This window comes from Mauremys mutica, chromosome 5 (genome assembly GCF_020497125.1).
Source record: "Mauremys mutica isolate MM-2020 ecotype Southern chromosome 5, ASM2049712v1, whole genome shotgun sequence".
Classification (NCBI taxonomy): Eukaryota; Metazoa; Chordata; order Testudines; family Geoemydidae; genus Mauremys; species Mauremys mutica.
The window spans coordinates 116544414-116560049 of record NC_059076.1 but is presented as its reverse complement, the minus strand read 5'-3'; the positions used below and the strand labels follow the sequence as shown (position 1 = coordinate 116560049).

General features: G+C 37.5%; 2 protein-coding genes across 2 annotated transcripts in view; one reads left to right on the top strand and one right to left on the bottom strand.

Annotated features, from left to right (window-relative positions):
• The first annotated feature begins 573 nt into the window (after positions 1-573).
• Positions 574-11956, top strand: ZNF518B (zinc finger protein 518B). Its single transcript, XM_045018963.1, has 3 exons — positions 574-6873; positions 7858-7997; positions 10842-11956. The coding sequence occupies exon 1, from the start codon at positions 731-733 to the stop codon at positions 3908-3910; it is 3180 nt and encodes a 1059-aa protein (XP_044874898.1). The 5' UTR covers positions 574-730; the 3' UTR covers positions 3911-6873; positions 7858-7997; positions 10842-11956.
• Positions 7313-15636, bottom strand: part of CLNK (cytokine dependent hematopoietic cell linker) — a 119497-nt gene continuing 111173 nt past the window's right edge. The window contains exons 18-19 of the mRNA XM_045019662.1: positions 13941-14096; positions 7313-7933 (exon numbers count right to left, since the gene is read on the bottom strand). Coding sequence (XP_044875597.1) covers positions 7787-7933; positions 13941-14096 — 303 coding nt within the window. The 3' untranslated portion in view covers positions 7313-7786. The remainder of the gene's footprint in view (positions 7934-13940; positions 14097-15636) is intronic.

The window sequence follows — 15636 nt, the reverse complement described above, 5'->3', positions numbered from 1 at the left end:
GGAATGTGATCTTGATGGATAACAAATACTCATTCAACTCTATCTCAATAGTCTTTGTAAGGGCAGGAAATTTTAGATCTATGGTACCTCTTCTTAGTTCTCAGCATAATCAAGACATGGAAATGTATTCTAGTGTCCATATGATAATTTGGCTTTTGCTCTCAAATGATAGAGAGGTTTCTCTCTGCTTCAGTGACCTTATGTAAAATTTCATTAGTTTTAAAGAATTTAAAAAAATACATAGGAGAAAATACCATAGAACACTGTATTGTGTGAATTTTATATAATGCAGATTACAGCTGCAGGATGTAAGCACTTGTGAAAGAATACATTGAGTACACTTTAATGGTTGTATGTACAATATGCCTAATAAAGAAGAGAAACATAGATTTGCAAACTGTATTTCAACAGTCAGCTATTTTTTATACTGCAAATATTTACTTACCAAGTAACAACAATTTTTCAGTGTTTTTTTCAATAACTGACCTAGTCTTTCGCTTTTATTTTTTTAGTGCTGCACGTTGAGAGAATCCTGTAGAGAACTGAAAATAGAGTTTTATGGTTTCAGAACTTGAAGCAACACTTATTCATAAAGATAAAATGCATACTCTCCAGAGCAGTTGCCTGAATGATAGCTAAGCAACACATTTGAGAGACTGTCACTATGAAAATTGTTTGTGTCTATTGCTGTTGTATTTGACTAAACCAGCAAAGAGCCACTTGTTTTGAAATGCAGCTAAAGAAAATGAGGGAAATTTTACCAAAACTGTATACAAGCCAAGTTAATGACATAAATAATTCTTTGACTACATCTCCAAAGAAAGCCAATGAAGATGAAGCAAATCAACCAAAAGGTACTGAAGGCCAGAATTGTGTCTATCAAGTGGCTGAAGCTGAGGATAAGCTGTCATTGGTCCTTTGTATAAAGTGCAGAAGTGTGCAAAAACTTCCAGTGCATGAATTACAAAAGCATAACAAACCCAGGCAGACTGAAGACAAAAACTTCATTTGCAGCAGCTGTAGTCTGAATACGCCACCGACTTTCCATTTTGTAGCTGACAATGCCACGGCCATAGATTTAGAAAATCAAGAAAAACCATCCCTAAGTAAAACTCAAAAAACATTTAAAGTAAAAAACTTTCAACCAGACAAATATTACTGTGATAAATGTCGATTTTCAACAAAGGATCCTTTGCAGTATAAAAAGCATGCAGTTCAACATGAGGAGATTAAGTTTGTTTGCTCCCATTGTAACTATGTATCCTACACCAAAGGAGAATTCCAACGGCATTTGGTGAAACACACTGGAACTTTTCCATATCAATGTGAATACTGTGAATATGGTGCTGTTAGACATGATTATATAGTTAAGCATACCAGAAGAGTACATGAAACAGTTACTGAGAAGGGGCCAATGAATATGGCTACAAAACAAGAGCAAAAGAGATCTTGCTTACCAAAGAGAAGCACGTTGTTTTCTGAAAAGCAGAAGTGTGATCAAAAAGTTCCTCTTCAGAATGAGCCTTCAGATTTATCATCAAGTACAACTTGCAGCAAAATCCAAGATGAAATGAGCAAAAGAGTTTGTTTGTCTGGCGATGTAGAATGTAGCCTAGGTACAGCATCAATCCGAGATAAAACTGTATTTGAACCAGCTGAATTAAACATATATGAGAACCAAAATGTGGAAGTTGAAGTTTATTCTCCAAAAAAAGAGCCCGTACAGCCTGGAATGCCATTAACAGTGATTGCACCTTCAGAACTTGTAGTTCCTTCTAACTGCTTAGCTCAGTTATTAGACATAAAAATAGTGAATGGCACACAACAATTGGTTCTTAAACTTATTCCTCTGAAAGAAACAAGTAATAAGCCTATAAACTCCGAAGAAGAGGAACTCAGGAATCAAGGTGCAGAACGAACAGAGAAAGGAAAAAGAATAACTTCTGTTGCTCAAAATGAATTAACCACCCAAGCAACTGTAAATGTATCTAGTATTAGAAACATGTTTGCTTTAGATACAAAATACAACAAGAACTCTGAATGTCTTAATTCCTCCAATTCTCATACTTCAGACTGTAACTCAAATGTATCTAGGCAGGATAAATCAAAAATAAGTTGCCCTAAATCCTCAAATAAGGAAAAATATGCAAAAAATGATTTATACTGTTCTAAAGAGACTCCGGACATGTCCACATGTGCATATTCTGCTTCCTCTGAAGGTGATGGATCCCAGACTGTTTTGTTGCAGGCGGCTCAGAGGAGCAACAGTTCCTCTTCATCTCCTGCCCTTGGAGAAAAGGACATATTGCCTTTAAATGGTGATGACAAAGAATGCAGGAGCCACATCATTAGCTCTCTGGAAACACATTTATTTGATACCTGTTTGGTTAAGGAATCTTTTAAAACTTCTCAAGGAGGGGGAGAGTTCTCATTAAATAAAAGTGCATCTTTAGAGGAATCAAGTGTTGTCTTAAGTAAATTAAACAGAGAGAACTCTGATTGTCAAAATAATCCTTTAGAAGCTTTAGAATTGCAGAATGTAGAAAATAAGGACAGCCCTCCTGAGGGTCCTGTCATTTCATCTGTATTTTCACTTAGCTCTGGGGCTGAAAATATCCCAGAGGGAATCAAGTGGGATAATACTGCATGCAATAAAAAGTCAACAACAATGCTGTGTAGAAAAATTGCTCAGTTGATGTCTGCTGCCGAGTGTAATCTGAAATCTACGTTGACTGCTTCACCTATGCCTGTTAGATGTTGTGCTTCTAATAAGATGCCTTTGCCTCAGAAAACTTTAGCAAACTCTGAAAAAAATGTCCGTGTTACTGAATTGGAACAATTTGCATCTTCTCTTCAAAGACCGCAGAATGGTGGGATTGGTAATGAACTGTGTAATAAACAACAACCACAGTCACGGTCAGCTACAACAAAAACTAAAAGTAGAATGACTAAAAACACTCATGTTGCTACGCCAGTGTTCATTCCAAAAGGGACAGTGCTGAGGGTCCTGAATGTCGCTAGGAGTGAGAACACAAAAGAAGCAGGAGATAAGAACGAAATGACATCTGCTACGATGTGTTGCAACGAAATGTTTCTACCACGACCAGTTCCTTTCAGCATTTCTGAGAAACTAAACAGTAACTTTCCTTTGCTCAATGAGAGTGAACTTAATGAGCAGTCCAGAAATCAAAATATGTCACTTAGGCACAGACCAAAAAGAGAGGCTAATGCAAAAAGTAATAGCAAACAAAATTGTGTACTACTGCATCAAAAAAGTGATGAGCTAAGTAAGCAGAGCAAACTTACTTCAAAGGATCAGCTTGTACCTAAAAATAAGGTAAAACAAGCAAATTCCAGGGATTATTTGTCTAAGAAGAAAACAAGAAGCCACTCAGAAACCAGTGGCATTTCTGAGGCGATGCCTCTTTTGACAGCAAGACGTCTTAGGCTTGTACCTCTTAGAGAACATCAGTTGATAAAATGCCCTCGTCGTAACCAGCCTGTAGTTGTGTTAAATCATCCTGATGTTGATTCAGCAGAGGTAATTAATATAATGAAAATTGTCAATAAGTATAAAGGCAATATTGTGAAAGTCGTTTTGTCAGAAAGAACGATTAGTTGTCTTGGTGTGAAACAGTATAATAAACGGCTTACGTTTCAGAACTTGGAAACAACAAGCCAAATGAAAAAGCAGAACTTTTTAAAAATGAAGCTAAAAAAGACCCATAAAAACAACTACCGGGTTGTGGAAACGTCACCAGCTAAAACACTGCAGTGTATGTTTAAGTGTTGGTTTTGTGGAAGGATATATGTAGACCAGGAAGAGTGGATAAGTCATGGACAGAGACATTTGATAGAAGCAACCAAAGGCTGGGATGTTCTTTCTCTTCCTCTAGAAAGCCACAAGTGAGAGACTGTCAGTTTACTGCTCTTTTATTTTAACATGAGTGCCATTAATTTGTTTGGAAAGGGAGACCGAAGTAAATATTTTACTGGAGGATTTTTATATTTAGCAGGTGGGAGAGTAGTAATAGGGATTACAAACTGTATGAGAAGCCAGTCTTGAGCTCTAAACACTACATAGCACTCCGATGCCTGAAATAAGTGTTACGGCTATTCCTTGCTTTTTTGAAGGAGACCTGGAAATGATTTGCTCTGAAAACATTCTAGTGTAATTCCCTTCAATAGGATACTATATGCAGTAATGTTATGTTGCAAGGTCAATACAGATTTAAAATATCCAACTATATGACCAGCTTAGTGGTTCAGAGATCAGGCATAAGTCTAATGAAGAGCATCTTTGACCCCTGTATGAATAAAAATATGTTCATAATTTAGTAGCAAATTTAAAAAAAAATGCCATTGAGGAAGAAACTGGTGCTGAATCTGATCAGACTCCAACTTTATGGAACAGAAGTAACTCCACTGACTTTAGTGGAGCTACACCAGTGTAAATGAGGAATTGGTGAGATCAGAATCAGACCCATTATGTGGAATGGCAATGAAAGCTTAATTCTGTGTTGTACAGTCAGGGGCCAAGTTATGTATTGTGCCACACAGGTGTGAAGGGGGAAGAGGACACAGGTGACTACTTACTGTGCAGGCAAGCAGGAGCTCAACCTAGAGTGCTTGAAATGAGGCCTGGCTTCTTTACTGGCTGGCATGATGTGATTCTGATGGATTGTGCTTTAATGAGTTAGGACCTGACCACACCAACGCATGCTGTAGGGCGTAATGATCAGTGCTATGTGTAATCCCATTAGAAACGTACACATTCAGGATAGAGCCTTTAATCAGGACCCCAGCCAGCCTAGCAACTAGTGCATAGATGGGAAGAACTAGCTGGAGAAGCAAACTGTTGCTTTGAAAAAAGAGAAGTTATGTTGCAGAACTCTACATTGCCAGTAATTTTCCATGTTTTCAGTAGAATCTTTGTTTTGACATCCTAAATTTGAAGAATTTGAACGTTAGAATCTACACATGTAAGCCTCAATTCAGCAAACTACTTACCAATAATAATAATAAGCACATGCCTAGGCATGTGCATACTCCCATTGATTGCTGTGTGACTACTCAGTGAAGTCAATAGGATGATTCATGTGCTAAGTGCCTTGCTGAATGAAGGTGAGTTTTTAGTGGGGAAAGAGGATGGATGATAGTGAAGTTTAATAGTTCGCCACTGACGTATAGAATTTCCTTGGTTATCTTGTCACAAATTGTAAACCATTTTATTTTTTAAAATTTCATGTACAGCAAGTGATGACTTGAGCACATATTTGCAGTCACATTTCTATAGGTAAAAAAATCATTAATTTGATGCTGGAGATGCATTATACATTTGAACTTTGAATAAATGCTTGTAGTTCCTAATTGTTAACAATGGAAAAACATATTTTGTTAAAAAAACAAAAAACAAACAGACAAAAAATACAACATCCCTCCCACCCCCCCTCCCAAACAACCTACTAGTCTGGGAATATTTTTGTTTTTTTTATACTCTAGAAAATTAAACATGCTTTTGATAAGATATGTACTATATCTGTACTGAAATGTAAATACTTTGAAACTATAAAGCACATGTTGAGACTTAGGTCTAATTTACAAAAACAATTATGTGAAACTTTTTTGTCAGAGCATTTTGCAATACAATATTAAAATCTTCAGATATTTGGTGCTCTCAGAAGGGAGATCTTGTATTACTTTGCAACTTTTTGTATTGTAGTGAGAGGCTAAACTGTTCAATAGAATACATTTTGTATTCAGTGGGTTTTTTCAGTAATTAAATAACAATTCTTATTTTGAAATGGGAATCTATATTTTTTTAGATAGGTACAGTAGAGATTTTCACTGTGTTCTTTGAAGCCAAACATAATATTGTTTTAATTTTAAATTGTGAAAATAGTTTCCATTTCTAAATTCTGTCATATCAGAGTATAATAAATATTGAAACTGCTAACACATGAAAAACCACTTCTGACCAAATTCTTCCTCACTTACACTCATCATCAGCTCAGGCAGATGTTTGAACCAACTTAAGTTTCTGTAGAAGCTATTAAGGAAATACTTTTGAATCCTCTATTTGTTTAAGAGATGTCATTGGCAAAATATGAATATCTTTAATCAACTTTGTATTCTTAAAAATAGTGCTGCGTGCAGGATTATAAACAGATTGTAGATGGGTTTAGTATTGTTTTTCTTTGCCTATTTTAGTAAACAAAGAAGAGTCTTTGTATCTGAATTGTTAATCTACATGTAACTGTTCTCCCTGTATTCAATTTACAAAATATAAGTTTTTATATTAACATGAACACTTTTAGTAAATTGAATTGTATGGTGACTATAAAAATTAAACAGCAGATCTCATGCCTCTTTCTCTTGCCAAGGATATCCAAACTCTGCCCAGATGGGTGTGTCTCTAATTTTTGTTTTTTTGATGAGTATTGTCTTTGGTTAGTTTTCCTTCTGGAATTTTAATAGTTTTGTGACTTGAGAGAAAGTGTGTGACCCAGATTCTCTCCTGTGCTGAGCTTCATTTGACAGAGTATGCGCCAAGAGAGAGGCTGTCTGGGAGTTGGGTATGGCTTTCTGTTTCTCAGGGCAGATCTGCACCTTGATGAGCCCGGTTGGAATACCCTATTAGGTCTCTATAACAATTTTTTTTCCTGCATCCTGCCAGACAAGATACTCTTTCTTGTTCCTGATCTGTTAAAGGACCCGTGACTGATTCTGTTTTCTATTATATTTTAATCATCTAACCAATCTGGTGGGAAGCACGCTTGAGAGACCCACTGAGGGTTTGAGGAAGAGAAGCAAGGTTTGCCCTATACATCAAGCTGAATTTAAACTACAGAAACTGAACAAATCTCAAATGATGTAAATATATACTATATATTACATAAGAAATACTTTTTGTACAAACTTTTTAGTGTGTATATTTTTAAAGCGGCTAGAATTATGCTCTAGTGCCTCTGACTATGATTTCCTCTCAAGTTTGCATAGGATATGAATTCAATGGGACTAAATGCGTGAGTAATCTTACCTCTATAAGGGTTTGAAGAATTAGGAATGAAACACAAGCCTCTGTTGCTTGAGCTAAAGAATAATTATGGTTAGTCATCCCTAGTAGTAAGATTTATCTCATGGAGGCCAGCCCTAAAGTCTGATCCAGTGATGTTTGAAGTCTGTTCAAAGACTGTAATTGATTTCATGAATATTGGATTGGTCCCCTACTGAGCAGGTGATTGGATTGTTTGTTTTAAAACCCGCCTATAGTCTTCACCAATAGAGAAATGGTTAAACAATAAGCGCCAAGTTAGATGCAACTTTTCTGAGTTTAAATGCAGAAATATTTTGTAATGCAAGTCTAATATATTACATTGTTTTGTTTCATGGATTTATTTTGCGTTCCTTGTAACGAAGAGGTTTTGTTAATATAAGCAATCAAACAGTTTATCAGTTATCAGCAAGACAGGCAAAATATTGCTTAGAAGTTAGCTGCTTTTCATACCTTTTTTTATGCAGTTGTACTATGACATTTATTTGTACATGCAGCAACACCCTCTATTTGAAGTTTCACTTTTGTATATTTCATAATTTTAATCATGCACAGCAGCGTACAATTTGATCTAGTCTCACATATGAGAAATCACATTTCATAGATGTTTCTCATGAATACAATGAAGAGTTCTCATTCTTGTTGAACTCAAATCTAATCTCCTAATTTCTACACAGATATTAAATATTAAAGTGTTCTTATTTTTACATTTATACAAACAGTTGAAATCACTTAGGGTAAGAAGCATCTTCTGTTCAACTTAAGAGGGTGTGTTAGGTAACATTGTTCTCTCTGGATTCCAGACTTATCCTTTCCATCAATAAGTGTAATGGGAACACATGTGTAGAAGTCAATGATTTCTTGCACAGAATCAAACTTCTGAAAAACAATAAACAATTGAACAGAGAAATGCTGAAAATTCATATCTTCTGATATGAAACAGGTAAGAAGAACCAAGCAATACCACATATAAGAAATAACACTCCTCCCCCCCACACACTCCCACCCCATTTCATCCCCTTTGTGCCTCCAGTAGTCTTCCCTGCTTAATATTACATTGGGACACAGTAGTTTTCCTTTTTGGGGCAGAGGGTTGTAGACTTTTGGAATGTAACCTAAAATCCAGCAAACAGCAATACATGTGTGTTTTTAAAGTGTGACATTGCCCATAAGGGATTAAACTACTGATTTTATTTATTTATATACACTGGACCCTCGCTAGAACGCGGGATTTGGGGTCCATGCGCGGTACCGCATTATCGTGGGGACCACATTAAAATGAATTGCAATTAAAGTAATTAAATTTGGGATCCATGGCCACGACTGCGTTACATGCGAATTCGTGCTATATAGACAGGTGTTCTAGTGAGGGTCTGGTGTGTATAAAATCTCACTCACACATTCCTAATCTGTTATTTACTGAAGTATCCAAAAAACTAAAAAACAAAAACCAAACTGACATTCAGTGCAGGATACGTTAACTGTTGTATAATATGCTTCCTTGTCCTTCCTGAAATTGATGTCTTTTAGTGACTATATTGAGCTCATGGGTTTTAATAGCATTTACCTCCCAGCTGTTATGAGGAAAGTAAGATAAAAACATCCTACTTGTTTTTTTTTTTAAACTAACCAGTTGGGAATATCTTGTGAGGAGCTGAGCATCTCCCACCCTCATTAACTTTAATGAGATTTGAAAGTGCTTAGTAGTAACTCCCAGAAGATGCTTGGCTCATTGTACGATCGGGCTCTCAGGTGAGCTCAATTTAATATACAAAATATGTATGTAAATGTGTAAAGCTGTGGCTTAATTGCCAGCAAAAGGCACCAACAAAGTTATGATTTTAAATTTGTTTTTTCTCTTCTGCTTGTATTCATTGCATTATGGCTTTGTACCAATTTAACTACATGAGGTTTTAGACAAATGGTGTTGATCACCGTGCTGCTAATAGAGCGGTAAAAGTTTTCTAGGATAAATCCAAAGTCTAGTGAATACATTGTTTGTTTGTTTTTTCATAAAGAGACGTAAGGCCTAATGCTGTCCTTGGATAGATGCTTAAGTGGAATCGATTCCTTCTCAGAAAACTTCTCAAGGAAAAGTATGAAAAATAACATATATGAGTATACATTAGTTAACAAATAACAGTCTGAATATGAAAGATCAAAACCAGTATTTGGGATGGAAAAAAATTGCTAGATTAAATTAATTGAGTTTAAAAAAAATAAGTAAAATAAATTAATCCAAAAGTGAAAGCATGCTGCAGAAAATTTCCATCAGAAGAGTATCAGAGGGGTAGCCGTGTTAGTCTGGTTCTGATGAAGTAGCAAAGAATCCTGTGGCACCTTATAGACTAACAGACGTTTTGCAGCATGAGCTTTCGGAAGAATCCTGTGGCACCTTATAGACTAACAGACGTTTTGCAGCATGAGCTTTCGTGGGTGAATACCCACTTCTTGGAAGAAGTGGGTATTCACCCACGAAAGCTCATGCTGCAAAACGTCTGTTAGTCTATAAGGTGCCACAGGATTCTTTGCTACTTCATCAGAAGAGTGTTATCCTTTAAAGAAGTGAAGATGCGAAATTGGAGAGAGGATGGCAAAGTACAGATTTTGAATACTAGGTCTGCATCTATTTTTTTTTTCTGTCTCCCACATGCAAAGATGGAATTCACTTAACAATATACTAATCTGTACTAAATACCTTTGAAAAGCATTTAAGCAGACAGGGAAATTGCAGATTGCAATTTTACTCTAATTGTTGAAGGCTTATAAATGTTTTAACCTCTTTGAGACAAACTGAGAAGAGAATAAACAAGAAAGAGCAGCTTTGGACTCCTTCTGCTTACTCCATCTGAAATGCAGAGGCAGCTCTGATGAACAGTACATGCTGTACCTGCACCCCTACCCCAGTTCAGTGCATCAGTTCCCTCCCCACTTCCCAAAGGCAGGTGCTGGTGTGATAGAAAGAAATGCTTCTCTTGGGAGTGTCTCATCTCTGTGGCTTCCCAGTGCTGCAGAGAAACTCTGGTCAATAGGAGACTTTAGTCAATCTCCATTGTTGGTTTCTGGGAATTTTTTTTTTTTTAGTTTAAACCCCCCCCCCACCATATAAAGCCAACATTAAAATGGAGGATTTAAGCCATTTCTAATAGTTATAGATTTACTTTGTTAAAACCGACCAGTCTTGTACACTATGGTGATAAGAACTGACAGACTATTAAAATACTTGTTTTTGAAAACGGAACAGCATTGTAATATGAGTACTTTTGGTGCAGATCCACAGTCTAGGGTGGGCATGTGCCCTCTGTGCACAGATTAGAACCTACTTATAAGTTCTGACTTTTGGGTCTGTCCATCACCTGAGATGACTAGGTTGGTATGTCTACCTTCCCATGTCTATCAAATCATTGTAAGATTTTTTTCCTCAAAGTTGTTTGCATTTGTGAGATCATATAGGTCTTTCTTTCTTTTCCAGTGTGCTAAAATGTCTGAAACTTGGTAGCCTTCTGTACCATTGTGTAATAGTGCTCTGTACTGCCAGTTTCATTCCATTTTTTATGAGTGTTCTATCTCCTGTTTTGGAGCCTTTTTATTTTGTCTGAATCCATTAAAAAGAAGTCTCAAGTGTGCCTCTTGCGAAAGGCAAGATGTCATTCACCAGCCTCCACTTCAGCTGGGTGTGGGTGCTTGGAAGAGGGTCATCCAAAAGTGTGATGCTCAGTTTACTGATTTCACTTAAATATTCATACGGAGTGAATATGAGTGTTCTTTTTTTTTTTTTTTTTGACAGAAGAGGCTTTGAAAACTTAGGCAAGGTCTGGCCACAGTGCCAAGTGAAGGCCAGGCCCTTCTCCCTTATGAGAGCTGAGACAAATCACAGGCCATATGCAAGGAGTCCTTGGTTCCAAGAGGTTCCAGGAAGCCTCAACAGTTGAAGAATCATACAAGCTTGAATATCTCTTTCAGGGAGAGGGAAGAAGCATCACCACTGTTCCCCTGGACCACACTGTGGTCCCAGGAAAAGAGCTAGATGCTCAGATCTGAAAGAGTCAGCACTTTTAGAGTGCCTCACAACCAAGACAAGGGAGCTCCAGCAACACCTTGGTGATGAACCTTTTGAATCCGAGGGATGGAACATAAATATTCTTGGTGTGGACGGTCCCTTTAAGAGCTGAGTGCCGGCTAGAATCTACACTGTGATTATTAAGGTATTCTAACCTCTACTTCCAAGTCTAACTCATTGTTCCTGAGCTGGGATCCATTTCTCATTGCTAAACCTGCGTCCACTGAAGGGAATCTGACATTGGAACTCAGGCCTCAAAAGTGCTGTCAGATGCATAAAGTAAAAACTGAAAAAATAGCGAAAATTATTTTTAAAAAATTGTACATGTCATTTGGAACCACATGGATGAAACTATATAGGCCAGAACTGTTCTTACTCAGGCAAAATTCCTGATGGTTTAAAATGGGAATTTGAGCATTTAAAATTGGGCCCTAAATTATTCCTGTGACTTATTTGTCAGCATTTCAAGCAGTTACTATTTGAAATGAAAAGATTTGAAGTGAAACTTTTAATGAAAAACCTGACAAGTCAGTCGTCTTTATGCTAGGTATTTTATAAGAACGGCCATACTGAGTCAGACCAAAGGTCTAGACCAAAGGTCCATCTAGTGGCCACTGCCAGGTGCCCCAGAGGGAATAAACAGAACAGGTAATCAAGTGATCCTGTGACGTTGCACTCTATATGATTTTATGAAAATATGCGAATGTAATTTTATGAATATACTTCATGCAAAAGGTCTCTTATAAGGTATCATTACAAAGCTTATAATCTACTGAGTGTGATCATCCTATTTGTATAAATGTGCCGTTCTTGTATCTGAAATTAGATATATGAAATATAACTCTGAGGGTGGTTTGGAATCTTGATGACTCCCATTGACCAGGACAGTTGGCTGCAGATGGCTCTGTTTTACCTGTAAGTCTGCCTGTGTACCTGTGTGCTGGCAAGTGGGTAATGGAGTCTTACAGTGACATGTGATCATCTCACCTGAACTGGAATCCATCTTTAACCTGGTGCTTTTCCATTGGGGGGGCCCAGAGGGACAAAGAATTCCTGCCTTATGCCAAAGATATGTAAGTGGGTGGAACAGAGAAAAGGGGGCGGCCATCATGAGGAATCCCCCAGCTACCACCTGAGCTGGAACAAGGGCTTTACCAGGGGAAAGGATTGTGCCCAGACTAGGAAGGCGCCAGTCTGTGAAAGAGACTTATTGAAACATCTTTCAGGGTGAGCTATTATCTGTACTCACTTGTATTGGTGTATTAGGCTTAGATTTGCGTGTTCTATTTTATGTTGCTTGGTAATTCACTTTGTTCTGTCTGTTACTACTTGGAGCCACTTAAATCCTACTTTCTGTATTTAAAATAAAATCACTTTTTACTTATTAATTAACCCAGAGTATGTATTAATACCTGGGGGGGTGGGGGAGGGCAGACAGCTGTGCATATCTCTCTGTCAGTGTTATAGAGGGCGAACAATTTATGTTTGCTCTGTATAAGCTTTATACAGGGTAAAACGGATTTATTTGGGTTTAGACCCCATTGGGAGTCGGACATCTGAGTGTTAAAGGCAAGAACACTTCTGTAAGCTGCTTTCAGTTAAGTCTGCAGCTTTGGGGCTAGTAATTCAGACTCTGGGTCTGGGTTGGAGCAGACGGGTGTGTCTGGCTCAGCAAGGCAGGGTGCTGGGGTCTCAAGCTGGCAGGGAAAGCAGGAGCAGAGGTAGTTGTGGCACATCAGTTGGCAGTTCCTAAGGGGGTTTCTGTGATCTAACCCATCACAGATCCATCCCCTGTTGCCCATTCCCAGCTTCTGGCAAACAGAGGCTAGGGACACCATTCCTGCCTATCGTGGCTGATAGTCACTGATGGACCTATCCTCCATGAACTTATTTAGTTCGTTTTTGAACCCTGTTATAGTCTTGGCCTTCACAACATCCTCGGGCAAGGAGTTCCACAGGTTGACACTGCGTTGTGTGAAGAAATACTTTCCTATGTTTGTTTTAAACCTGCTGGCTATTAATTTCATTTGGTGACTCCTAGTTCTTCTGTTATGAGAAGGAGCAAATAACGCTTTATTTACTTTCTCCAGTCATGATTTTATAGACCTCTATCGTATCCCCCTTTAGTCATCTCTTCAAAGCTGAAAAGTCCCAGTCTTATTAATCTCTCCTCATACGGAAGCTGTTCCATACCCCTAATCACTTTTGTTGCTCTTTTCTGAACCTTTTCCAATTCCAGTATATCTTTTTTTGAGATGGAGTGACCACATCTGCATGCAGTATTCAAGATGTGGGTGTACCATAAATTTATATAGAGGCAATATGATATTTTCTGTCTATTATCTAGCCCTTTCTTGATTCCCAATGTTCTGTTTGCTGCACATTGAGTGGATGTTTTCAGAGACATGCTTTCATCCACAATGACTCCAAGATCTTTCTTCGGTGGTAACAGCTGACTTAGACCCCATCATTTTATATGTATAGTTGGGATTATGTTTTCCAATGTGCATTATTTTGCATTTATCAACATTGAATTTCATCTGCCATTTTGTTGCCCAGTCACCCAGTTTTGAGATCCTTTTGTAGCTCTTTGCAGTCTGTCTGGGACTTAACTATCTTGGGTAGTTTTTGTATCATCTGCAAATTTTGCCGCCTCATTGTTTACCCCTTTTTCCAGATCATTTATGAATATGTTGAATAGGACTGGTCCCAGAACAGACCCCTGGGGAGCAACACTAATTACCTAATTAATCCCCTATAGTATTTAGAGCTGTTAAGTGCAACAAGTAAACAATAAAGTAGAATATCAGATGGTATTTCACTTACATCATCTCCTCTGAGCCCTGTTCCCAATGCATATTGCTGGCTGTCTTCCAGAAAACGTATTTTAATATTGTATACCTTGTTTCCATAATATATGACCAAAACATATGGTTCAGCACTTGATTTTGTTGAACAGTCTCTGACCAAGAACGTCTCATCCTACATGACAAATTTATAACATTAGTTACACCTGTAAATTCCAATAATGTGTTTACATAAAAAGTCCAGGAATTTTGGGTAAACTCTACAGGATTATTTAATGTGTGAACTATATAATGGAATGTTGTAATCAAAGTAGATTTTGTAACATACTATATTTGTAAACAAGGTGTCTTCTGACAATATAACAGAGATGATTTTTTTAATTAATAAAGTTCTTAGATTTAAGTAATGAATTACATCTACGTATTATACTTATTGAATCTCTCTATAAAATAATGAGAATTGTAGGGCAATGTATATTGCAATATTATAGAATGTTTTAATGTGGAAGTACCTTTTTCATATTACAATGCTGGAAAAATTGATGCTAAGAAGACAATATTGTATGCGAAGAAAGAAGAGTAAGATGATGATGTAAGGTAGTGGGAGTGTGATACCAAGGGTATTGCATCTAAAAATAAAGTTTTGGTTCATGCACTTCAATTACACCTGGATGTAAAGAAATTACATGGACTATCTGTAATGGAACCTATGATATTACTATAAATTCTATATGTTGCATTGAACCTCTTTATTTATTTTAATTTAATTTTATAGATCTAGAAGGAAGCATGCTTCAAAATTTGATTTTTCACATAGTATTGTATTTGCACATTTTAAAGATATGAAAAATTCAGTGCTATCTATCAGACTTAATTTTATTATAGAATGATACAGTACGAAAATTGTGTAGGCCCCAAATCTACATACACATACTTAACGTTGCACTCTTGAGTTGCCCCATTTGTGTCAAAATTATGTCTTCACTACCACCATTAAAGCGATGCTGCAGCAGCACTTTAATGTGGCTGTGTAGTTGTGGCACCAGCGGTGAGAGAAAGTAAAAAAAAACAAACAAAAAACCCCCACCACCACTAGGGAAGTACAGCTGCCAGTGCTGGGAACACTGTCTGCACTGCCACTTTTCAGGGCTGAAACTTGTATTGCTCGGGGGGGGGGGGGGTGTGTTTTTTCAGACCCCTGAGGGAGAGAGTTTCAGCACTGTAAAGTGGCAGTGTAGACAAGGTCTTAGTGTTTGCAGGATTAGGGCCTTTAGCAGTCCTAGTGAATTCAATAGGGTTGCTCACATGCATAAAGTGAGTCATAAGCCTAAGTGCTTGCGAAATAATGGCCTCAGATTCTCAGGTCTTCAGGGCAGGGACGCTTCCTTCTGTGACTGGAATGTGCCTATCACATTTTGGATGATAGCATATAAATAATAGTAGCAGTAAAGCTATTCACTCAATGTTGCATTTAATTAGCCCTATGAGCTGAGCATGTCTGAAACTACTTTTAGCCACTCTAATTTGGGATTACTCAACCTCACAATAGAAGTAGTCTGGAAGGGATAAAGTCTGTGCCCTTTTTGACAACTGCTGTTCCACATATTTTATTTGTTGTACTGAGCATTATTTGCAGCCTGTCTTGTGTGTGTATTGGTTTTTAACCTTCACAAAGTGTGAGGGCCGCACTGAAAGTACAGTGAGAGACTTGCATG

Bases quoted from the DNA above. Each gene is read 5' to 3' on its own strand.
- ZNF518B (XM_045018963.1), top strand. From the start codon at position 731: ATGCAGCTAAAGAAAATGAGGGAAATTTTACCAAAACTGTATACAAGC.